Source organism: Haliaeetus leucocephalus, unplaced genomic scaffold (assembly GCF_000737465.1).
Source record: "Haliaeetus leucocephalus isolate CR32 unplaced genomic scaffold, Haliaeetus_leucocephalus-4.0 Scaffold165, whole genome shotgun sequence".
NCBI lineage: Eukaryota > Metazoa > Chordata > Aves > Accipitriformes > Accipitridae > Haliaeetus > Haliaeetus leucocephalus.
Genome location: NW_010972601.1, coordinates 249239 through 271251, shown reverse-complemented (window position 1 = coordinate 271251; position 22013 = coordinate 249239). Strand labels below are relative to the sequence as shown.

General features: G+C 48.4%; 1 protein-coding gene across 1 annotated transcript in view; it reads right to left on the bottom strand.

Annotated features, from left to right (window-relative positions):
• Positions 1-22013, bottom strand: part of EWSR1 (EWS RNA-binding protein 1) — a 23338-nt gene that overhangs the window by 468 nt on the left and 857 nt on the right. Inside the window, 17 exon segments of the mRNA XM_010563373.1 lie at positions 10-258; positions 260-283; positions 776-873; positions 1278-1320; positions 1322-1455; positions 1550-1672; positions 2080-2209; positions 2782-2900; positions 3824-3856; positions 4381-4418; positions 7251-7431; positions 7982-8196; positions 8930-9097; positions 10498-10684; positions 16216-16339; positions 18714-18765; positions 19015-19163. Coding sequence (XP_010561675.1) covers positions 10-258; positions 260-283; positions 776-873; positions 1278-1320; positions 1322-1455; positions 1550-1672; positions 2080-2209; positions 2782-2900; positions 3824-3856; positions 4381-4418; positions 7251-7431; positions 7982-8196; positions 8930-9097; positions 10498-10684; positions 16216-16339; positions 18714-18765; positions 19015-19163 — 2067 coding nt within the window.

The window sequence follows — 22013 nt, the reverse complement described above, 5'->3', positions numbered from 1 at the left end:
AGTACATACTTGTCCATCTTTCCCGGTCCTCCACGCCGTCCACCTCTGCCCCCGCCTCCCATCTGGTCCATCAGGGGTCCCGGGGGGCCCCCGGGTCCTCCTCCTCCTCGCCGGCCACCTCCTCCGTAGCCACCTCGATCCATACCCCGTCCTCCTCTGAATCCACCTCTGTCTCCACCACCGCGGCCACCTCTGAACATGCCGCCGGGTCCCCCGCGGTCCATGAGGCCACCTCCTCGGCCGCCTCTCATCCCCCCGGGGCCGCCTCTGCCGCGGTCTCCGCCTGGGAGAGAGGAGAAGAGGCTCAGAGCGCTCCGAAGGGAGAGCCGGCCCGCTCCGGACGCTCCTCTGGCCCGTCAAACCCTGCCCCGATGAACCCAGCACATCCAGCGCCGGGAGAAGGTCCAGGAGCGGTTGGGAACCCCGAGGGCAACCAAGGCTGCAGGGGAGGGTGGCAGGCATGCCTCACCCAGCACAGAGCCAGGAGACAGGGCTGTTAAGAGGGCGCTGCCTAACAAGGTGAAAGCGGTGCTTTGGGGAACAGAAGTGCTGAAGACGGCCCCGAGGAAGAGCCTCGGCAGTTCAAGAAGAGCTAGGAAGCTTGGGAGAGACGGAGGGCCGGGCCTGCATTTTGCGGCTCAAGGAGGGACAAAGCCCCAGTAGCTCTTGGGGCTGGAAAGAGCCGCCCCCCCGAGGAGCCCCAACGTGGGCTTAGGGCAGCTCGCTGGAAACCTGGGGGGCTCCAGCCCCACCGTGAACTCTTCCACGCACATACCTGGAGGGGGGAAAGGGGGTGGAAGAAACCCTTCTGGTTTGGGAGCCTTGCACTGGTTACACTCTGTTCTCCAGGCGAAGTTCTGGTTTCCGCATCCCCTGGGCAAAAACACCAGTTAGCAAAGACTGGGAGGGAAGCCGTTCCTGGCTCAGTAACACTCGGAAGCGCTGCGTGGCCGTTCACAGGAGAGCAGATGCAAAAGCTGGTCAACGGGACCTGCAGCAAGTCGGCCAGGCTGCTCATTTGGCCGCAGCCACCCAGGCAGCAACACCAGCCCTCCCTCCCTGCTCTGGACAGGAGAAAGGAACTTTCTCAGAAGGCCCAGCAAGTCATTTTGGGAAAGGCCGATTTGTCCCAGCCAGCACCTCAGACAAAAGGGCCCCGCTTCGGGGCTCTGAGATAAGAGATGGCCGTTGTCACCAACATGCATGTGACTAGGGAGGTGCCAGCCTCACGCAGAGCTGCTGCGAAGGCGCGGGCAGCACGGGATACGGATACCTACGGATTGGGGCACTGCCAGTCGCCGGCCCGGTGCTGGACGCTCCCGCCGGAAGGGTTTCCCCTGGATCCCCGTGGTCCTCTCGAGGAGAAGCCACCTCTGTCTCCACCTCTGCCTCCCATCCGGCCCATGGGGCCACTGGGGCCGCCGGGCCCCCCCGGGCCGCCGGGCCCTCCCGGGCCTGCAAGGAAGGTTCCATTAATCCCAGGAGGTGCTGGGCACAGCTGGAGGACAGGGCGCAGCTCGGCTGCCCTTCACGGGGGGCTGGACGTTACCTCCGCGGAGCGGGGGAGGCATTCCCCGCTGCTCACGTGGGGGCATCCCGCCCCGCATGCTGTTCATCGGGCCCTTCTTCCGCGCGAGGGTGACTTTGAGCTTGCTCCCCTGGAAATCCTTCCCTGGGAGGAATGCAAAGGCAAGAGCATCACTTCGCGCTGTGAGTGTCCAGCACTCGCCGGATCCTGGTGTCACACACAACCGCACCCAGTCGGTCATCACATGGAAAATTTTCCTTAAGTGTCAAAGACAGCAGGAGGGCAAAATTTCACCCATGGGACTGAGAGAAACTCTAGCTACAGGAGACAGCAGGTGACAGAAGCCTGGGCAACCAAGGACAACCACAGCCCAAGCACCACGTTTATCTGTTCCAGTTAAACCCAGGAACTTGTTAGGCAAAAGCCTGACCACCCAGATCCTCTGGCTACGATCCTCCACATACAGATATACTGACTTTGGTCAGACAAGAATTTAGTTTTGAAACCTAGAATAAAGCCGTTCCATCCCAAAACACACCCCGCATACTCACCATCAAACCATTCGACAGCTGTTTTGGCGGTAGATGGGTCATCGTAAGATACCGTGGCATCTCCTTTCGGCTTGCCTGTTTCTTTGTCGATGTAGAGGTTTATCATAGGCTGCCCGGTCCTCTTGTTCATCTAGCAGGACAGCAAAATGTTACCTCAAGTCACATCTCCCCATAAGCTGAGCGGGGACTCACTCTCCTCTGTTCTGCTTTTGACTTGAGACAACTGAGCCTCATTTTGGCAACTCCGTGGCAGAAGAAAGGGCCCCTCTGGCTTACCATGGGCGGCAGCTACTGCCCAAACAACCCAGCAAATGAAGGAACCGGTCCAGAACAGCGCTGCCTGGCCCGACAGGCCTCCCCACATCCTCCTCCGCTCTCCCCGCCACCCTGACCCCTCACGCTGTCCCACCAGCGGCAGATCCACAGAGGCACACTTCCTCCGCGGCTGTAAGTGCTGGTGCTTCCAAGACCCTAATTCCGCTGTTGAGGGACAAACCCTGCAAAGGTTCTTTGGGAAAGCCTGAGCTACAGGTCAGGCCAACGCCAGGCTGTGGCTATCCTACTGCCCAACCAGCCAGAGACCTGACAGCTCCTGGAAATGAAGGGCTAAAGGGAGATGAGCAATGTGCAGGCAGGGGGGAGGCAGGCAATCCCTTTCCTGCATGCCCTACCAGCTGGAGGCCGACCTGTGTTCCTCCTCACCTTGACAACACCACACTGTTTGAAGAAGTCTGCCAGATCCTCCAGGGTCACATTATCATTGAGTCCTTGCACGTAAACTGAGCTGTTGTCCGAGTCCTCATCTGGGTCCATAGGTGGGCCTAGGAGATAATTCACAGTGTCATTGCAGGGAGAGGAAAGGCAGCGATACAACAGAACGGAGTACTTTTCATCACGTCATCCCCTCTGCCAGCTGCGGCTTTGCTCTCAATGAGCGTATTTATGAAGTGACACGAAAACCCAGGCGCTGCGAGCGGCGGCTCCACACCACCTCCTCGCCGCAGGCCGGCAGGACCGCGCTGCGCCCCACTGCCGAGCGCCGGCTGCCGAGCCCAGATGCCGAGCTGGCCTGCCTCCCGCTGGCTGCCTGGCTGCTTCTCCCGCTGCAGACAGATAGACACCCACACCCACCCAGCGCGAGGAGAACCGCATCGTTAAACCACTCGGTTGTAACGGGACACATCCCAGATGGGATGCGAGGAAGACCATCGTGTCCTTTGGGCTCCCACATGGACATCCCCCCCCCCCCTCCCAGGCCTACCCCCCCCTTTCCGCAGCAACATGCCGATTCTGGAAGGCTGACGCATAACTTCCAGACACGCCTGTGCAACAGGAAGGAAAGAGCTGCACGGCGACAGGCCAGGGGTGGCAAAAGAGGAGGCTGCTGGACCAGTGCATACGAGCTCCGGGCTAAAGCTGCCTGAAAAGGGCTTTCTGCTGAACCGAACGGCCGCAGAGCAGCTCCCCCAAAAGCCCCCCTAGTTCCCCACAGAGAAGGGTAAGCATCTCACAAAGGCAGGCGGTTTTCCACCAGTCCAACTGTTCGGATGAACGGGGAATCAAGAAATAAATGAAATGGCCAGAAAGAGACTGCAAATGGCAGAGCATCCTCGCGCTCCTACAGAAGGGCACGCCGTGGGGCTATGCCTCCCGCGGCCGCAGCCCTCGTCCAGAGCAGAGAACGAGCGCAGAAGTCTCCATTTCAGGAGCTCAGGAGAGAGTCCAAGCAGTCATTGGCAATTACCTAAATCAAGGTCTGGTCCTTCTTCCATGTGTCCTGCCAGTCGGGAAAGAATCATAAGAAGCTGTGTTAGTGCACGCCTTGCAGGCTGAAGAACCAACACACACAATACTATCTACTTATAACCACCATTCGATGGCGCTGGTTAAACTCAAATTGACCTGCATTGCAAAAACATCAGCAATGCACCTTTACTTGGTGATCGGTTTGCTATTTTTAGCAGCCTTTCAAACCATTAACCACTATTACACTTTTTTTTTTTTTAAATGCTCTACCAGGCCAATCAGTTTTACGTTCATTAATAAAAAGTTACTTTACAAAAAATTTATTAAATCCAAACCATTTATTTTCCCCAAATTACAGAAGTGGTTGCTCAATTCTTCCAAGTTACCCTGTGTCCTGTAACCACATACCCCTAGGCATTGCCGGCAGTACCCATTACAGTCTTGATGCATATGTCATTTTAACCACTTAAACTAATAAAAATTACACTTTGTTCTAAAAACTGACTGCAATTTTTTTTTTTTTAACACTATCCATTGTAATGCTCAAAAACTTACCACCAGGCTTATTGAAGCCACCTCGCTCTCCAGCGCTGCTGGGGGGATAAACGAAGAAATGAAGGCCTTTCCCTTTACAAAGCCAGTACCGCTCTGAGCCTCTGCGGCTCACTGGGAAGAAGGGCACTGGCTAAACATCTCCAAACAATGCATCTGTCTCTCTCTCTCTCATCTCGGCACTATGCCTTTCTTCAGGGCAGCTCGCTCAAATTTCCTTTACATATACGCAACCTTGCTTGTCTGGTTTTAGACACCACTTTGCTGTCGGTACCCTTGCATTACTTGTATGGGTATTATCAGTGCAATACTTGGCAAAAAATGTTTTCAAGCGTTACAAATTGGGCTTTTGCTTCAGAGAAATCGTGGGGTCGTTCACTGGTCAACTCCCTCCCCTCCGTGTGTACATAAAGGTGCACCCTCAGCCTCTCGCAGCACGAGAGCGAAACGAGCCCGCGGGTCCCTGACATTAACAGTTAAAAAGGTAGGAGACAACCATACGCGATACCTACAACACAGTTCAGATGACATTTCCGCTAAAAACCTCGGTATAAAGCCATACATTCAGGTCACTACTGAATTTAACAAGTCTCTGTGGAGGGAGAACTTACAGAATACAGCGGGGGCTCGAAGGCCTGGGGTGCAGCTTTGTGGACACAGACCAGAACGGCAGATTTCAGCACGCGCCAATGCAAACTGACGGCCGCAGCTTTCATCGAAAGCTTTGGCTGAAGCGTTCAGCTAAGACTGCTTTTAAGTGCTGGTTAATTAGGAAAATGCCACCTGAAAAGGATTTTGATGTTTCTTGCTCTTTTTGGAGAGCCAAAAAGCTGTTTGGAAGGAGCAGAGGAGGGAGAGCACCGCTTATTTTCTAGCAAGTATTGCACCTCTAATACTGGAAAAAAAAACGTCGTCAATACACAGTTTCAAGCTGTTGCATGCAGCTTTGCCTCCTTTTGTTAAAGTACACACCATTTACGTAATGTCTCTCTTTTTAAACATATACGTTTACACTTTTTAACGTTACACAATTCTAAAGTAGTATACCTCCTCTGGTTTTATTACCAAACAACAAGTAGGCAGTTACCAAAGTTACAGAAGGATTCCATTTATACAATGAATACATTTGGTTAAAAATATTCTATGTATATTTTTCCTCTCCATATGGACACCGTGTCTAGTCCCACTTTTCATTATGCTGCCGGCTGAGTACTGAGTACGGGTACTTTTTAAGTATTGAAGTGTATACAAGGCTCTCACTTTGTAACCTGTAGCATATAAATGCGACAAAGCATGTTAAAAAGTTTCCATGTTTAACAGCCAATGAAAATATAAAATAATTGAGTCAATGAAAAAGGGCACGTTAATAACATCGAGCTCCTTACCTGCTGGAGACACTGAAATCCATCACCACAGCATGCTAAGAAGGGCCGAGTTCCCCTACCTGCCCCTTGGCGTTCATAGGAAGGCCACCTTTTCTATGGACAGCAGAAAGTCTACGTCCATAAAGCAGGGGACCCTTTGTAATGGTCTAGTCAGGTAGAAATCACTACGTATGCAATTTAAGCTCAGATTAGGGTGTGAAATCAGACACAGATGACAAATCTTTTGCATAAGAAGCTTTGAAGGGGCTAGAAATTTTAAGATGTGATGATAGACATTTCAAGTGTCTACATCTACTTTAAACCATTAGAGATAAATACATCATGGGTGAAATCTTTATGCAGAACCATGGAACTCTGTTCCACTCGAGCCAATTCAAGCCAGATGTGTTCCAACACAAGCCAGTCTTTTTTCTTCTATTACCATACACTGGTAGTTGTATTTCTCCGATAAAGATTTCATGCCACTTCCATTCATTTCGACAGAGCTATGCAGAATGGGACTATCGATTGCCAAACTCCGGTTGCCACCAGGCTGTAAAACACCTTAAGAAGTTGCCTATCGAGGAGAAGCTGCAATTCTGGCTGCCCCGCCAAGTACCAGGGCTAGCACTGCGCATCCCACGCCACATCTCCAGTGTGCACCTAGGGACACTCTGCATAGCTCTGAACAACGGTGTGAGGGGATGGAACACACACAAAGCTACATCTTCCTTCTCTTAGGAGCCTTTGGGATTAGTCCTCCTTCCTCGCCTCTATCAAAATAAACATCACAGACAGGGAGACACACTGCTGACCTGAAGGCATAGGTTTACCAAACCAGATTTTGCCATCAGTTAAAATGGCGAAACTGATTTAGACCACCTGAAAGCTCCAATGGGGAGCAGTCGTGGGTGCCAAGCCAGATCTCTTTATGTTCTCGGGGTCTTTCTTCACGCTCCAACCAAGCTCTAAGTGTTCTGGCCACTCAGAGTCATGGCTTCGACAGCAGCAATCTGCCCCAGCCATACACTTACAGGGGTAGCTCAGTGTGCTGCTGCTAAGGTGAAGAGGCTGACGGCGTAACACGGGGCTGACACGAGCCTTCTGCCTTGTACATACCTGAACTGTCAAGATCCCCACTACTGAGGCACAGGGAGTGACTCCTGGACCTGGCGGAAGGTTTGTGTGTGTTCAATCCAGAGTTACTGTTAAAGCCACAGAGGATTTCACCTCTGTGCGACCACGAAGGGAGCTGAAAGTTCCAGGTTTAGCAATACCCCTAATTCCCCCCCGGGGCCCAACCAGCTGCAGGACAAAAAAAAAAAAAATAATAGATCCTGCTCCTAATTTCCCCTAGGATAATATTTCCATGGATTAGAAGCAATGCTGCTACAGAGATGTTCCCCATGGAAGTACTGTTGGGAATGTCAACCTTTCAGTCCCTTCTTTCCATTTCAAATCCTATGGGTAAACCAGAATTAGATAAAAGGAGAAAAGATTTGCTCTTACCCCATTCCACCGCGTCCTCCTCCCCGCCCACCTCTGCTCATGCCTCCGCGATCATATCCCCCTCTTCCCCTGCCCCGGTTATCAGGGCCGCTCATATTCCGGTTCTCTCCCGGGCCTGAAAAGCCTCCGGATTCCTGTCCGTATACGTTCATGCTGCTAGGATGGTCCTGACGGAATGAGCCTGAGGAAGTTTGTAACAAACACGTTAGGGAGCTGCAGGCAAGAGTGGTCAAAGCTGCCTGCCCCCTTTCTAAGCCCTTTTACCTGCCTTCAGCACCAGAACATAATCCTGACAATCATGCTGTTGCTACAGCACTTACAGCAATAGCGTTAATTTAAGGAGAGATGTGCCGCCTTCCGTTTGCAGAATCAAGTTTTATGCTAGGCCCTACCAGGCTGACCTCTGCAGAGCTGCCACCTGGCTGAACAGAATTGTTTACACCAAGTCTTGCCCACTCCAGCCAAAACAGTATTTTGTGCTTCTGTGTTTTTCAACAACCCGGTCACCTTTGCTACGCCGAGGGGAGTATTGCCATTTGCCACAGTACCAGGCAAACCGTTTTTCAGTGAGAAAGGGCAAAACCCAGCTACAGTATGCTCTCCCTTCAACACAGCTGCAAGCTTTAGACCCAAAGTAACACCAAGCCTGCTTCAGAGACAGCCTACCCTGCAAAGGCAAGGGAGACTGACCCTTTGCTCCACAACCACGTGGCTCTGCTTAGCACACTCACTCTGTTGGCCGTAACTGCTGCTCTGCTGGCTGTACTGGCTTGGAGCCTGGCTGTAGGATCCTGTCTGGGGTGGGTAACTAGTTGGCGGCGGCTGCTGCCCGTAGCTGCTTTGTTGGCCATAGCTAGTCTGTTGTCCGTAGGTGCTCTGCTGCCCGTAGGTGCTCTGCTGGGAGTAAGTGCTCTGATCGTAACTGCTTGGCTGTGTGGAGGAATAGCTGGAAGACAAAAGCATTGTAAAGATGGAAAGATGAGTCAATTCACTGGCAATGTGCATTAGGCTGCAGAATTGGCTCACACTAGAAGGTAATGCAATTATGAGCCATATGTACTGTTGTAAACCATTTAAAAAGGTGAAGTCACCCTATGGAGGCTAGTCTGGTGGCAGGAGACAAAACAAACCTGGTAGACTGCTAAAAGCAAAATCCATGCAACCGGTCACAATTTATTGGTAGAAGTGCCAGGGCAAAAATCAGTGGCAATGCAGGTAAACAGTCTCCCTTTCTGCCTCAGCACTGAAATATTTTCAGATGATGGATAATAAAACAGCCTCCCCTCGCACATCGCAGGCTTTGAGAATTTCATAACATACACTTTAGAAGCCAGCATCAGCATATTAAAGACACCTGAGGGGAAGAGGTGAGCCCCTCCTCAAAGCCACAAATAAGGACACAGCAAAAGGTCACTATATCTAGGAAATTTCTTAAAAACATCTGTCATCCTTACATCTTGCTACTGCAGGTGCGTACGCAGAGACACTCATGCACTCAGTCATAGCCTCATCTTCCCTACGACAGGAAGTACACCAACAAGAACCACACCTCCCTCCTCCCAGGGCACCAAACTTTCTTTTACATCTGTTTAAAATCCCTTGAGAAAAACCCTTTTGCCCAAGCTAACCTGAAAGTTCTCAGGGAAGCTGCATGAGGCTTACCCTGCTGGGAGAGTTACCTGGTAGGAGGATAGGAGGGAGGCGCAGTGACCGGCTGCATAGGGTAGCTGGCAGGCACCTGAGGATAGCTGTAGTTGCTCTGTCCATACCCTAAGCTGGGCTGGCTGTAGCCTGTTGTACTCGATTGCGGCTGGCTGGTCTCTGCTGGTTTGCTGCCATCCTGGGGTCTACAGAGCAACATTGAACAAGAAGGTAACATTGGTGCAAACCCCCACCTCTGGTAGCAGCGAAGGCGCTCAGATTCCCCCCCCCCAGGACTGAACAGCACTACCTATTTATTTCTTTGGGTAGCATTACAAGCTGGCACCGCATCCGTGTCAGTCACTCTAGCAGCAGCTAATATATGCTCATTAAACACTAAACATTTTAGCACTTGCTGACTGGGTATTTGCACACTGCCCTGCCATCAGGAAAGGCCCAGGCAGCACCCTGAACAGAGAGCGCAGAGCACTACAGTTTCTGTTCACCAGCTGTGTTACAAAACTGAAGGCCAGGGATTTAGACTTTGGCTCTAGAACGGAGTCAAGGATGTGACATGGCCAGGAAAGCGGTCAGCAGCACTACCCCTCCGCTCGAGCTGGTTTTGCACAACGCTTGGAAACGATGAACTCAAAAGCAGCCAGACACGTTGTCAGTTAAATGCACCATTGTTTGGTTCAGAATCCAGTGCAAGCAGATATTGCCCCATATATGTTATCTGATGAAAGGGAAAGGATGTTGGGGGTTGGACTAGATGACCTTTAAAGGTCCCTTCCAATCCAAACTATACTGTGATTCTATGTTTAGTATTAACTCTCAAGGCCTGAAAATAAAGAGAACCCTTTGCACGTGATTCGCGTGCTCCCTTCTTTTATATTTGTCCCATACTGTTTATAATCTCTAAGTGTTTATCAGAGCAGAGTAAAAAGAATTAAGCTACTTTTGTTGTACAAGCTGGGAAAAATTATTTTAAATGATGTCAGGATTCATCCTTAAAAGTGTAATCTGACAGATACAGAGGTGTGCCAAGCTCCGCCTTTCCTTAATGGAGCAGTGGCTACAAACATCAGGTGAATGAATAAAGCAGTTTTTACTCACTACTAAACAAGTTTCCATGATGTATTCTAAATCTTTCATACCCTGAGCAAACAATTAAACTAAATATACTATTGGCAGTGCCCAGACATAAGAGATTTAAAAAGGAAATTGTCTACAGCACGTGCATCCACTCAAGAAGTCACAGTACGTAACAGTATCCCGCCTGACCCCGTGACTCAAGATCAGATCAGACTGGTCCGTTTTCTTTCTGCATCGTGAGTCAAGAGCCCATTTTTGATGCTTGGTTGCTCTCCTCATCTCCCAGTAACAGTGCTGACTCACTGTGCCAGAGCAGAACCTACCTACGCAGCTTCCCCCGGCCCTGAAACGCAATGGGATCGGATGCAGCAAGAGCAAAGCTCAAGCGCAATGGGCAGAGAAAAAGTGTGAGCAAAACCAGGGGGCCACAGTTCAGCTGGTGGTGTGCTGGGGCTCTCCCCAACAGCAGGGCAAACGCAGCCTTAGGAGGAAAAGAGGAACCAGATGTTACCTTGTGGGAGCAGATGCTGCTGGCTGCTGCCCGTAGGCTGGGTAGGCGGGCTGGGTGCCGTAAGCGGACGGTGCTGCGTAGGAAGCCTGGGTGGTGGTAACCGTAGCGGTGCTAGTATCGTAGGCGGCTGTGCCATACCCCTGGACGGGCTGACTGTACGCTGGGGGGGCAGTCGGGGTGGTATAACCTAGAACAGACGACAGCCTCATCAGATTAGTTTGGCGACCTTCGCTTGCCATGTTTCAGACTATCGCGCTTCTGTTGATGGTTTATCAGACCTCGGGTACAGCACTGATTTTACCACTGCAGAAATATCACAGATAACCTGAAAATGATGAACTAACCCATGCTGCCCCTTTGCCTTCCTCGGAGAAACCCCCTGCCCTGGGAAGCCTCAGCCTACAGCCCCAGTTCTACCCTCACCATCCAAAAACCACACTCCGAGGAGCTTTCTGGAAGCCACCCTTCAATCAGCATCCAAAGGCTGTTTGTTTACAGCTACCAAAGCTCATGGCTAATGTAATAAAGCGCACACAGGGCAAGCTGAGGCATGCAGCATCTTCTGAACACAGGAAGACTAAACAAAGCTCCTGTTCAGTCAAAGTAAAAGAAATCCAATCAATTTAAGAAGTACGGTCCCATCCTTTCAGCTTTTTTGAAAAATAAAAGCACAAAATGGCACCAGGCTGACTTGAGAAGTCTTTTTGAGCCATTTATGAAGCCTTATTTTAAATCAGTAATTCTGGAAACAAAAGAAAAGCACTTTACATTTGCTTTAACTTAAGAGAAAGGTCAAAAAAGACACATAAGGTAGCTCCTGATGTTTTATGTACCTTCGCTTTTCTTAGAATTTCAGTTTGTTTCAGGTAGAAAACTCAGAGCTCAGACATTTATTTCTGAACAATTTTACAAGAATATCCAAGATCCCAAACCAGTTCCATTTAATTTAGTCTTTCCAGCAGCCACCGCTGTATAATTTAGCCAACCGTTTGGCTTGTCACAAAGGTGAACTGTAAACCCAGTACTAACACAGTGGCTTTTTATAGTTAGGAACCTTGTGAGCAGGTTTTCAAATTACGAAATGGGAGACTTACATGAAAAAACATCAATTAAAAATTTTGTTAGCAAAAGCTGACTTACTAAAAATATAAAACATCGACTGACACAGAGCAGCCAACTGGTCTCAGTCTTACTGATGTGATCTTAACTGCATCAGTTAAGATAACAGCTTCTCCATCACTTCTTATTTTTAATAAACATAGGACACTTGTGACATACTCTTCCTTCTAATTATACAGCATTTTAGGCAAATTGTGCTGTAGCTTTTTATTTCAATTCCCTAATTTGCAAAACAAATGTACTTCCAGCAGAATATCGTGTGCCCTCACAAAGCACTGTGGTACTTCCACATCTTGCTGTCCCTGCTACAAAATCAGGACCCTTCCCACTGGCCCTCTGAATCAGTGAGTAAAGAGGAACAGAAGTGAGAGGAGGAAGTTTGCACAGCACATTTAGTGAAAAAAAAAAAAAAAAAAAAAATCTTCAGCTTTCTGTCCCGAGCATTGCTCTTGAGCTTTCTGGTTAGGCTCAGGATCCTGATGAAGGGGCTCCAAGGGGACACAAGCCTGTCCACTCTTGTCACCTGCAAACAGCTAGCCTAAAAGCCCCTGCCCACTCCCACAAGCCTCATTCCTCCTGCCCTGGGCCCCCCACACTTGTCACGCTACCACCCTCCTGCTGACCACCACAGGCTGGCTTCCACATCGCAGGGCTGCCAACCTGGAAACATCAAAGCAAGAGAGCAAGCTGGTCTCGCACTGGGAAGTAACTTGCACGAATCACTAGCAAATCAGTTTTCATGGTCATTATTCCTTTTTGCTGAGAGGTTCTCTGAAAAGCAAAGCCCTGTTCTGAGCGTTGCCGAGAAGGGTGAATGGGATGATGTTGAACAGGATAAAATGAGCATGATTTTTAGAGCCTCGGACAAATTTAAACAGTCCAAATGCTTCAGTGTGAGCTACCACAGCATTTCCACAGAGCAACGACACCAGAAGTTAAATGAATCCTTATTTTAACTGGCCGAAGCCTGACCACATACTAAAAAAGCCTGCTGTTTGCATAAGTACAGCCTGCAGTAAGTGCTGCTGAAGCCACAGCCTTGCCCTGGGCTGTTCTCATCAGACTCGGAGCCACGGGGTGGTCCTCCCACATCGGGGCCCCCTCTCTCGGTACTGTTACTGGCAGCACTAACCTCTCCAATCAAGCGAGCAAGCAGGTTTGCTGACACCTGGCTCTGCAGTCAATAGAATAAAAGGGAGGAAAAAAAATCCTGAATTTTAATGCTTCAGCTCTAGATGGAGCATTTCCCCTTGTGCAAGTGCGCTCAGCAGGAAGGGTTTGTACCAAAGAAAGAAAAGGCAGTGATTTAACATCCCACTGGTCTAAATTTTCATTTCAACAACTTAGTTTAGGTACTCTGAAAATCCTCAAGAGCTGTGTTTTTGAGGGGGGCATTTACATTACATCACTTCTCTCTCCTCCCCCCACCAGTTAGTAAGATTAACGGCGAGTCTGCAGAACAGCTACTGTAAGAAAAAGGTAACAGAAGAACTTTGATAACCTGCTTAAGATGTCCAGTTACGTGGCTCAGTTTCCTCTCAAAGTATCCAAGCCTGCAAGCAAAACCCTTATTGAAGTCTAGGAATTCTTCAGGCGGAGGGGAAGCTTGCAGGATTTGGTCCTCAGAGAACATCAACTGAAAATACTGGATTCAAAGAGATTTATTCTGAAATAAGCAGGCTTCATGTCAGCTAGCAGCAGTTTTTGAAGGCTTCTCTCTGATGCAAGCAGTATTAAAAGCTACCCACGGGGTCTGCGTGCCCAACGAGAGCCGACTCCTGTTTGGCATGCATTATCGTCTACCAGTGAGGGTCTGGAGAAGGGGACACAGAGGCTACCACCTCTCTGCTCTATTCTGGTAAAACAGATTATTGTGGTAGCCAAGACAGCTATGGGTGGGTTAATTTCAAATTCTAAATACATTAGAAACTTAAAATATACATAACCCTAAATTTCACAGGTAAAAAGAGAAGTGGGGGCTGGCTGTCTTTAGAGAGTAATTCCCACTTAGCTACTTAAGGGACATTCATACTTGAACATTTGAAATAATGTCTTTGCCCCCAAACAACATTGTTAGAAAGCCAATAACCCTAACAGATGCAGCTCTTTATCTACTCTTGTAATTCATGCTTATACACCACAGTGATTAAAGAGCAAACCATGACCACCGCTTTGATGGTGCTGATTAATCCCCTAATCCAGCTGGCATCTGGGGAGCTGCTGAGGAGCCCGCAGGCTCCTGAACCCCTCTTCTCCGTAATAAACCAACAGGGCAACTCCAAGACTCCTTTTCCTACAGTCTCGGGGAAGAAGCCTTCTGGGAGGAAGCCCAACCTGGGCGGTAACTCTCACCTCAGGCGGCCCAGGAGTCAGTGCAAGGCTGGATGGCAGAGTGCTTGGGACAGAAAGGTCCCTGGGCAGGCTGAAACAGACCTCAGCTGAGGCTCTGAGGCGATGCAGAGGAACTGTCTCTGCTGTTCCTGCAGAGTGCCGAGAGGCTGTATCTGCACAGGATTTGAATTTCCCTGACCACAATGGCATCTTACCCCCAAAATAGGCTGTTAAAGACAAAAAAAGGCACCTTGCTTTTAAGTAATTGCAGACATCCCTCTGCTACAAAAAGGCAATGCCTAGGAAAAATAAATTGAGATTCAACCATAAAAATCGCACGTCTCTTAGGGCATAAAGATGTATGCCCCAGGCAACACCCCAGGCTTTATTTAGTATGAAAGGCAAAGATGGAGAGAGCGAGACAGGCTTTAAGCGCTATCAGTCTCTTTGCACAGCTCTGGCTCCTCAAGGAGAGGCAGGTGTAGGAAGAATAAATACAACCTGGCACTCTGCCTGGAGAGTAACATCAACAGTTCTGCCACAGACCAGTGCTACAGGGATTGAGGCAAATCCTACCTGAAAGCCTGATATGATCTTTTGCTTGACCACTTCCTAAGTTTTCTTTTTTTTTTTTATGAAAAGAAAATAAAGATTATTGCCTTAAAAAAAAAAAAAGCTGTGCAAGAAAAGATGCCTAGTATTATTACTCCTCCAGCAAATATACTCTTAAGGGACTAGCAAAAACATGAACAGCGCAGCTTCCTGGGACCGCTGCACGACTGGAGTCCGTAATAAGGATTAAGGGACTCAAACATTTCAAAGAAAGGAATTTTGGGAGTCCACAAATCCTTTTGCTGTCATTCTATGTCCATATACTAAATTAAAGGAAAAAAACCTGTAGATAGCCTGCAGCGACACAGGCTAAAGGGTACTGGCTCTCATTCTGCAGGACATGTGCTAACTGCCAGGCAGAAATTTTCCTTATCTGTGTAAAGATGTTAAATATTTTAAATGCCATGTAAGTGGACAGACTACAGGTTAACCTTTTCTCTCCACCTCCTCCTCGTGAAGCATTTCTCAATGGCTTCTGTGGCCAGACACCCCATTGACTGTCTCTCCTGGTATTCCCTTGCTTTGGGAAGTATTTAAGAAAGCTCCCACTCTAATAGATGTTTACAATGTCTCTCATAGCAAAGGATGCATCTGCAGAAAATGGTACCCAAGGCATTACTTGGAGGGAAATTTGCTTTCTTTTTCAGTCTCCTGAATATTCAGTCCAAATATACCAGAATTGAACGATGTCTCAATAGTTTCTTTCAGACATTAAGACACTCGTATGTACAAACTCCAGTTCGAAGAGCACACGTTGGAATAGTTCACAGCGCATTAATGAATATGTGACGTATGCGTCTGCACTGGAAATCCAAAGACAACATGGAACATGCAAAGGTGGTTGTCAGGACGTCCGGACGTGTCTAACCATGCTGTTTACCCTTTAGGAAATGGTAGGACAATGGGGTTAGATTCACCTGAAATGTCTCAGCATGGCTGTCATTAGTGTTCAGGAAGTTTCATCCATAAAGTACGCCACTTGGAGACTTTACAGAGATGTGGAGATGGCAAACAGCATTGCAGCCTAGCAAATTCTTACTGTCATTGTGTGTGTGTGCTCTGATGCTGGACTTTTTTAGTGCTAAAACCAAGTGACACCTAAAGGGTTAACACCACAAGTTTAGACAGGATGAGACAGCATTTTCCATGCAAGAGTGAGCAGGATAGTCAAACCTGTACTGGTCCCTTCTACTGTGGGAAGCACAAGACAAAAAGTAGAGGGTACACTATCAGAACAGGCATACATCACTTCTACTGATTTGATTTTCAGGCAACCGAAGTGCTGAGGACACCGGTTCTCAAGAGCAGCCAGAGTACACACTCCCAGGGAACGCTGCTGCGCAGCTTGCGTTTGCTTTGCTCTAAGCACAGTACACTCTGCAGCCATGCTTAGTTCCAACAGCATGAACCAGCACCCAAAACGTTCCCTGAAAAATTAAATGGGCACGTTTATTTACTTGTTCTCAGCCCACCCACATCTTTGCATCATTTTAAACTGCCCTTTGCTCAAGGCAGGCTCTTGAGGAAGGAAGCCCTTTCCACATCAGAGCTGCCCAGAGTAATTCAGTATGGTCTGGGCCAGAGTTCCCCAATGCAGACTCGAGCTCAACTCTCTCCCCAGGATAAGTCAAGCCTTGCACGCATGGGGGCTCTTACCAGTAGGAGGCTGCCCGTAGGATGTCGCATACGCAGTCTGCCCGTACGTCGCAGTCGTCTGGGGCTGTGTGTAGCTGACGTCGGTGGGTTGTCCATAGGTTCCGTAACTCTGTTGCCCATATGTCTGCTCCAAAGAGGATACCAATTTAATTCATGAACAGAAGTGACTCACAGGTGTTGCAGAGATACACACAGACTGTTTCAGTGATGTACACAGACTGGGGGATCTGTGTTACCTGATGTACTGAAAGCAATCAGAGTCAAGCCAAGGCTACTGTGAAAGTTTGGGCGCTACTGCAAATTTCGGTTCAGATCTGCAATGAAGTTACAAACGCAGTTTTTCAATGCCAGGACCGCAGGGACAGCCTCTTACATTTTCACAACACACCTCTGCTCTACGTAAAGCAAAACAGGAAAGCATCCAGCTCCTCATAACTGCCTGGGCACCCACCAACACTCACAGGTACCTCCCAAGGGCTAACCTGAAACACAGGGAGGGGGACTACTCAGAGGGCAGAACTGTATGAAGTAAAACACGTCGATTACTTCAGCATAAAACTGCTTTAGTGTTCACTAGAAGAAACCTATTTAAGGTTTCAGTGAAGTTATTCTGAGTATTCTTCACATCCACCAGCCAATAGTTTGAAAAATAGGAGTTTATGTAGGCATCCAAGGACGGGATCAGCAGGAGCATCCAAGGTCTTGCCATCACCAAACTATGCCGACAACAGCTACTCCCGTCCTGGTGCCTTTGCATCCAGCGAGAGATCAGCTCTCAACTCGCACCTTGCCTGGAGCTCATTTTCAAGTCCGGACTATCACTAAAGGACCACTTCTGCCCATCATCTGGCTCAATCCTGAAGACAGCACCACAAAGCAACTCCTCAGCCGTGGCGATCCAATCGGCAGCGCAGTGTGGCTGGATTAGCACGGAGCTGCTGGCGCTGCAGTTTTACCAGCTAAAGAGCTACCTCAGCCCCGTGCCACAGACCAGCCGGCTCAAACTTCAGGCACCAGCTAACTTCCAACAGCTTTGTGCAGCCAGCAGTTTGGTTTAGGACAAAACTCTAGTTACAGCACTAAGCGACATGACAGCCTTAACATCCAGATTCTCAAAGGGATTTACTGACTCCTGGGAGAGCCTGGAACTTAAACGCCTTTTGGGGTCTAAGCCTGTTTTACTGGTGAGCCAGCCTCCCTGCACTCAAGCCACAGATCTTAACCAAGAGTTGAAAAACCTTGAGTGGATTGAATATATCACTGTCTGTGGAAGCTCACTACATCAAGAGGCAGAAAACGCTGCAAACCACCCATGGCTATTTGCCTACAGCTGAAGTTTAGTTGGTTAGTTGTCTTAGTCTCACACTAGAGGATGTTGCTGAGGCCTTCTGTTCTTACACTTGCCAGTATGCTTACACTTGTCCTTCCATGTAACCCGCACGTTTGGCAGCAGTTCTTCCAATTGTTCTGTCTCAAAATACTTATCAAAATAAAAGTTACCGTCACCTTCATTTAAGCTGGCCCAAATGCCCAGACTGAGCCTGCGCTCCTCCTGTAACACTGACATTTTTGACAAAGGGCCGTCTTACCCTGCTGCAGGAACAAGCGAGCACAGTATTCAAGCAGCCTCGCCTGCCTCGGACTGGCCAGCACAGGCAGCAGCAGGCAGTGTAGCACAGGCAGCCTGAGCGGGCACGGGAAGGTAGCTCCTGCTCAGCCCTGCAGCACCAAAGCCAAGCTGTTGCCACAACCAGAATTAACCAATTAAAAGCTGCTCAGTAATGGTCCAACACAACAATATGGTGGTTTTTATCTCCGTAATACAGACATACTCTTGGGCAGCAGGATTTTCCCTTCAAAAGCCTCTCTGGAGAGGCGAGGGAAAATTAACCTACACCACTTTTTAAGGACAAAAATTTACTTTTGAAAACATACTTGGAGCGTGTACACAAATGTGTTTTCAGTAACTTGAATTCTAAGGATTACAAATAAGCATGGTTTATTTCATCTCTTAAAGATCATCATCATTTTGTAGTCTAGCCAACTGAAAGTACTAACAGTTTCAGCAACAATACCTCCATGAAAAAATCCATTCCCTCTTCCTTCTTTGTCCAACTGCTGCAATCTCAGAAATGGCAATTCCCCCCACCCTTTTTTTTTTTTTTTTTAGGTTTTTCTCTCCTATACCACTGAGTAAAACACCCACCAACATGGTGGTGTCAAACATCCACCGAGAATTAGGCTTTTATAATCCTCTCAACAACAACCACCTTAGACTCGGATATATTAACAAAAAAGGGGACTGTTGAGGCTCCTTGGACGTTTAGGTTGTTTTCACTTTAAGAAAGCAGTTTGGGCTGTGTGGGAAGCTACAAGACAACTTTTAATGACAGATTTTGATGTTGCCGCTCAGTGTTTTTTGTGGCTGGCAGAGCCCCGTGTAGTTTACTGGAAGACACGTGATTCAGCAGCAATTATAAAACTGTCCTGTGTTTTACCTGGGTGGTCTGTGCATATCCTTGAGCTGGCTGAGGTGCATATGCGCTGTAGCTGTAAAATGAATTTGAAAATATTTATCATGCATCCCCGTATTTCTGACTTGCACGAAACATGTATCACAAGACAATTTTCACATATCCAAATGAGTTCTGATGAAATACTATGGCAATACAAAATCTAAAAGCTAAAGGAAAACCACAGGATTTACAAACGTACCCGAGTTAAGACTAAACCACAATTATTATATACTTGTATTACATCTTTTTAAAACAGAGAGGATAAGACCATAATGCTACTTACCCCTGCTGAGCTGCAGCTTGGCTATAGGTACTATAATCTACAAGAAAGGAAAAAAAAAAAAAAGGAAAAAAAGGTTGACAAAGGCTTAACAAAATTAACAGTGTAAGAGCACAGCAGCTGGAATTTCCTCCCGCAGCTTGAAAGAACTGCTATAAACCGCTGGAAATCCAGTTTCAAAAGAGTGCAAGGTAAATGCACTTTTTCAGTCTTTTTGAAGGAAACAAAAACCTCTCTTCCCTTCATTGTTACTGCTGTTTGCAGCAGCAACTTTGATCTCAAATGACCCTACTTTAATTTAACTGCCACCTTGGATGACACCCAAGGGGGCTGGCAGGAGGGTGTTTTGTTTTGGAACAAAAGAAACACTGGGGCTGACACTTACAAACCCCCCACCCTGGTTTCAAAGGGCCAGGTTGCAAGCTTTTGGGTCTGCGGAAACCACCACACTTCACTCTTTCTATTTAACTTTCAAGGACACACAAACAAATGGCTGGAAAGTTCTAACACCTGTCCCCTGGCAGGGTTTGAGATGGGCAGCTGGCCGTAATTCCTTCCCCAAAGCCCCGATTCACACCAATACCATGATTTAGAGGAGAACCGAAATCCTGAAAATTCAAGCAGAAAAATCTACACTGAACCGGTTTGCTGGTGGGAATGGAAAATGTGTCCACATGGCAATTACAAGGCTATATTTGAAATTATTACAGCTCCTAAATGTATGTTTTTGCTCAAAGTCACCAAGCAACTCCAGTTCCCATACAAAATTCTAGAGCAAACGATGAATTCACCACTTAGGCCAGACCTTGCCAGCCAGATTCCAGCTCTGCTGGGACCAGAGAAGTCCCGAGGACAGAGATCAGGAATGAGTCCAGACCTTGCTTGCATCTGCCGCTCAGGCCATGGCATCTGACTGAGCTGGAGGCAGAAGCTGGACGTTGGTATAGCTTTTCTCAGGCAGAGCCAGACAGTCCTCTGTGGGAAGAGGTTTCAGTGTTTCTATCGCAATCACACCTTGGGGTACGCTGATCTCAGTTAGAAAACCAACTAGTGAATTTGAGGAACCCGGCTGACAACTTCCTACAGCCTTCATTTATCCCTAGGTTGTAAGGACTGCTTTAACAACTTCATCACTTTGTTCACAACTAAAGGTGACGGAGCACCAGGAATCATTTTGAAAATACTCTTTTCATACACCAGAACCTGCTTCTTGAGGCCACAGATTCATCCCTAATAAAGCTTTCCTCCCCTCCTCCTAACCCCTCTATGTGAGCTTATGGCTTTTCCTCATTTTGCACTTCCCTCAGCTGATGCCGGAGCTCAGACCCTGGGGTGTGAGCTGATGGAGAAGGAAAGGAAGTGCCGTGACTCTGGGAGTGATTTTTGACAGATATTAATTACTTTGACCTTGCACCAGAGTGCAGGAATCAGTACGAGTACACAAGGAAGATGCCTGAAATACCACGCACAATAAGAAGATGCTGAACTGCTATCCAAAGTCTTCCACGCTCCTGAGACGCACCACACAAGTTGTTAAACTACTTTGGCACTACTCCTGCTTTCCTTACGGTTTGTCATGTTTAACATTGAAAAATCTAGCTTGTTAAATTCAGGATCACTGCTCTTTTTTTTTTTTTTTCAGTTTATATGTGGCTCTAAGCTCTGCTAAATCCTGAGTGTTAAAGAACATTAATGCCCATTCCTCCACATCCATCTTCCCTCTCCCACTGCCTCCTTTCACCAACACCCCTCCATCCTCCTCCCCATTTCACCATACACTGCCCGCCACCCCTGCCTCTTCTTTCCCAAGCCTGTTCACCCTCCAACCACCAAAACCTCCCTACTCCTCATTTAATTCTCATTTTCCGCACCCCATCAGGTTACCACAGTCCTCCAGCTGTTAAAAAACGGCCAGGCTGCTGAGCACGGATCTCCCCAACCTCCATCCCTCGTTGGTAGACCCCCCAGCAACCTACCACCCTCCCGAAGAGCTGCCGGGGCCTCGAGCTACGCACACAGTCTTCAGTTAAACACCCAGCACGCATCCCTTCTTACAGCCTTCCCCCAGCCCTACCTAGACATGACATTTTCCCCTTTGCAGGATTAAATCCAGGTGTTGAATTTGCAAATTGTCTCCAGTAATCCCTCACTTCTAATTTGCTCAAATTTAGATTAACGCAAAACATTAAAAAAAATACTATGGTTCATTTAGTCAAAACCATCTCCTAGCCTTTATGTCCAGTGGGAAATTAATCTTCATCTTTCTATTTCATGAGGCTCAAGAGCACGATAGCGCAGCCGAAAATAGCAGCTCCCACAGAAGAACATTTCCATGTATTAAGCGGAAAGACAGCTGTATTTTTAAACCCCATTTTGACAATTCCATTGGCACATGTTTCTTTAGCAACTTTTTTTTTTTTTTTAACTTCTCCAAGGTGATATTAGTCATATTGCCTCACACTCCGTGGCTTGTGACATTTTCCTCTGCAGAGAGCTCCGACCTTCGGCTGCTGGGCTTTAAGGCTACTTTAGGGCTGGTATTGCCGTGGTTGGCAAGTCTCAGTTCTGACCTACTTGCATCCAGCTAGAGCCCTCGTGTAAAAGCACGTCTCCTCCTACGATGCTTCACTGGTTTTATTCAAAGAAATTACATTTGCACCAGAAATCCTCCTGAATAGCCACCAGAAAAGCCGAAGGCACAGAGGAAGCCTTCAGTAAGGGCAGGGATATCCCGAAAAAGCGTAACTCAAACGAATCTGCCGGCGCCGGAGCACCGAGGATCCACTACCGCAAACAACCCTTTAACACATGTCGAGGTGGGATCATCCGGGCACGGCGACCCCAGGGAGGCACCGGAGGGGTGACGGGCTGCGCGGGGGTCAGGACGGCCACGAAGCCCTCAGCCCAGCCGGGATGGAGCCCGTCTACCACAACGAGGGGGGGGGGGGCCCGGCGCCTCGCCTCGCCCCGCCGTGACAGGGCCGCGGCCCGGCCCCGAGGCG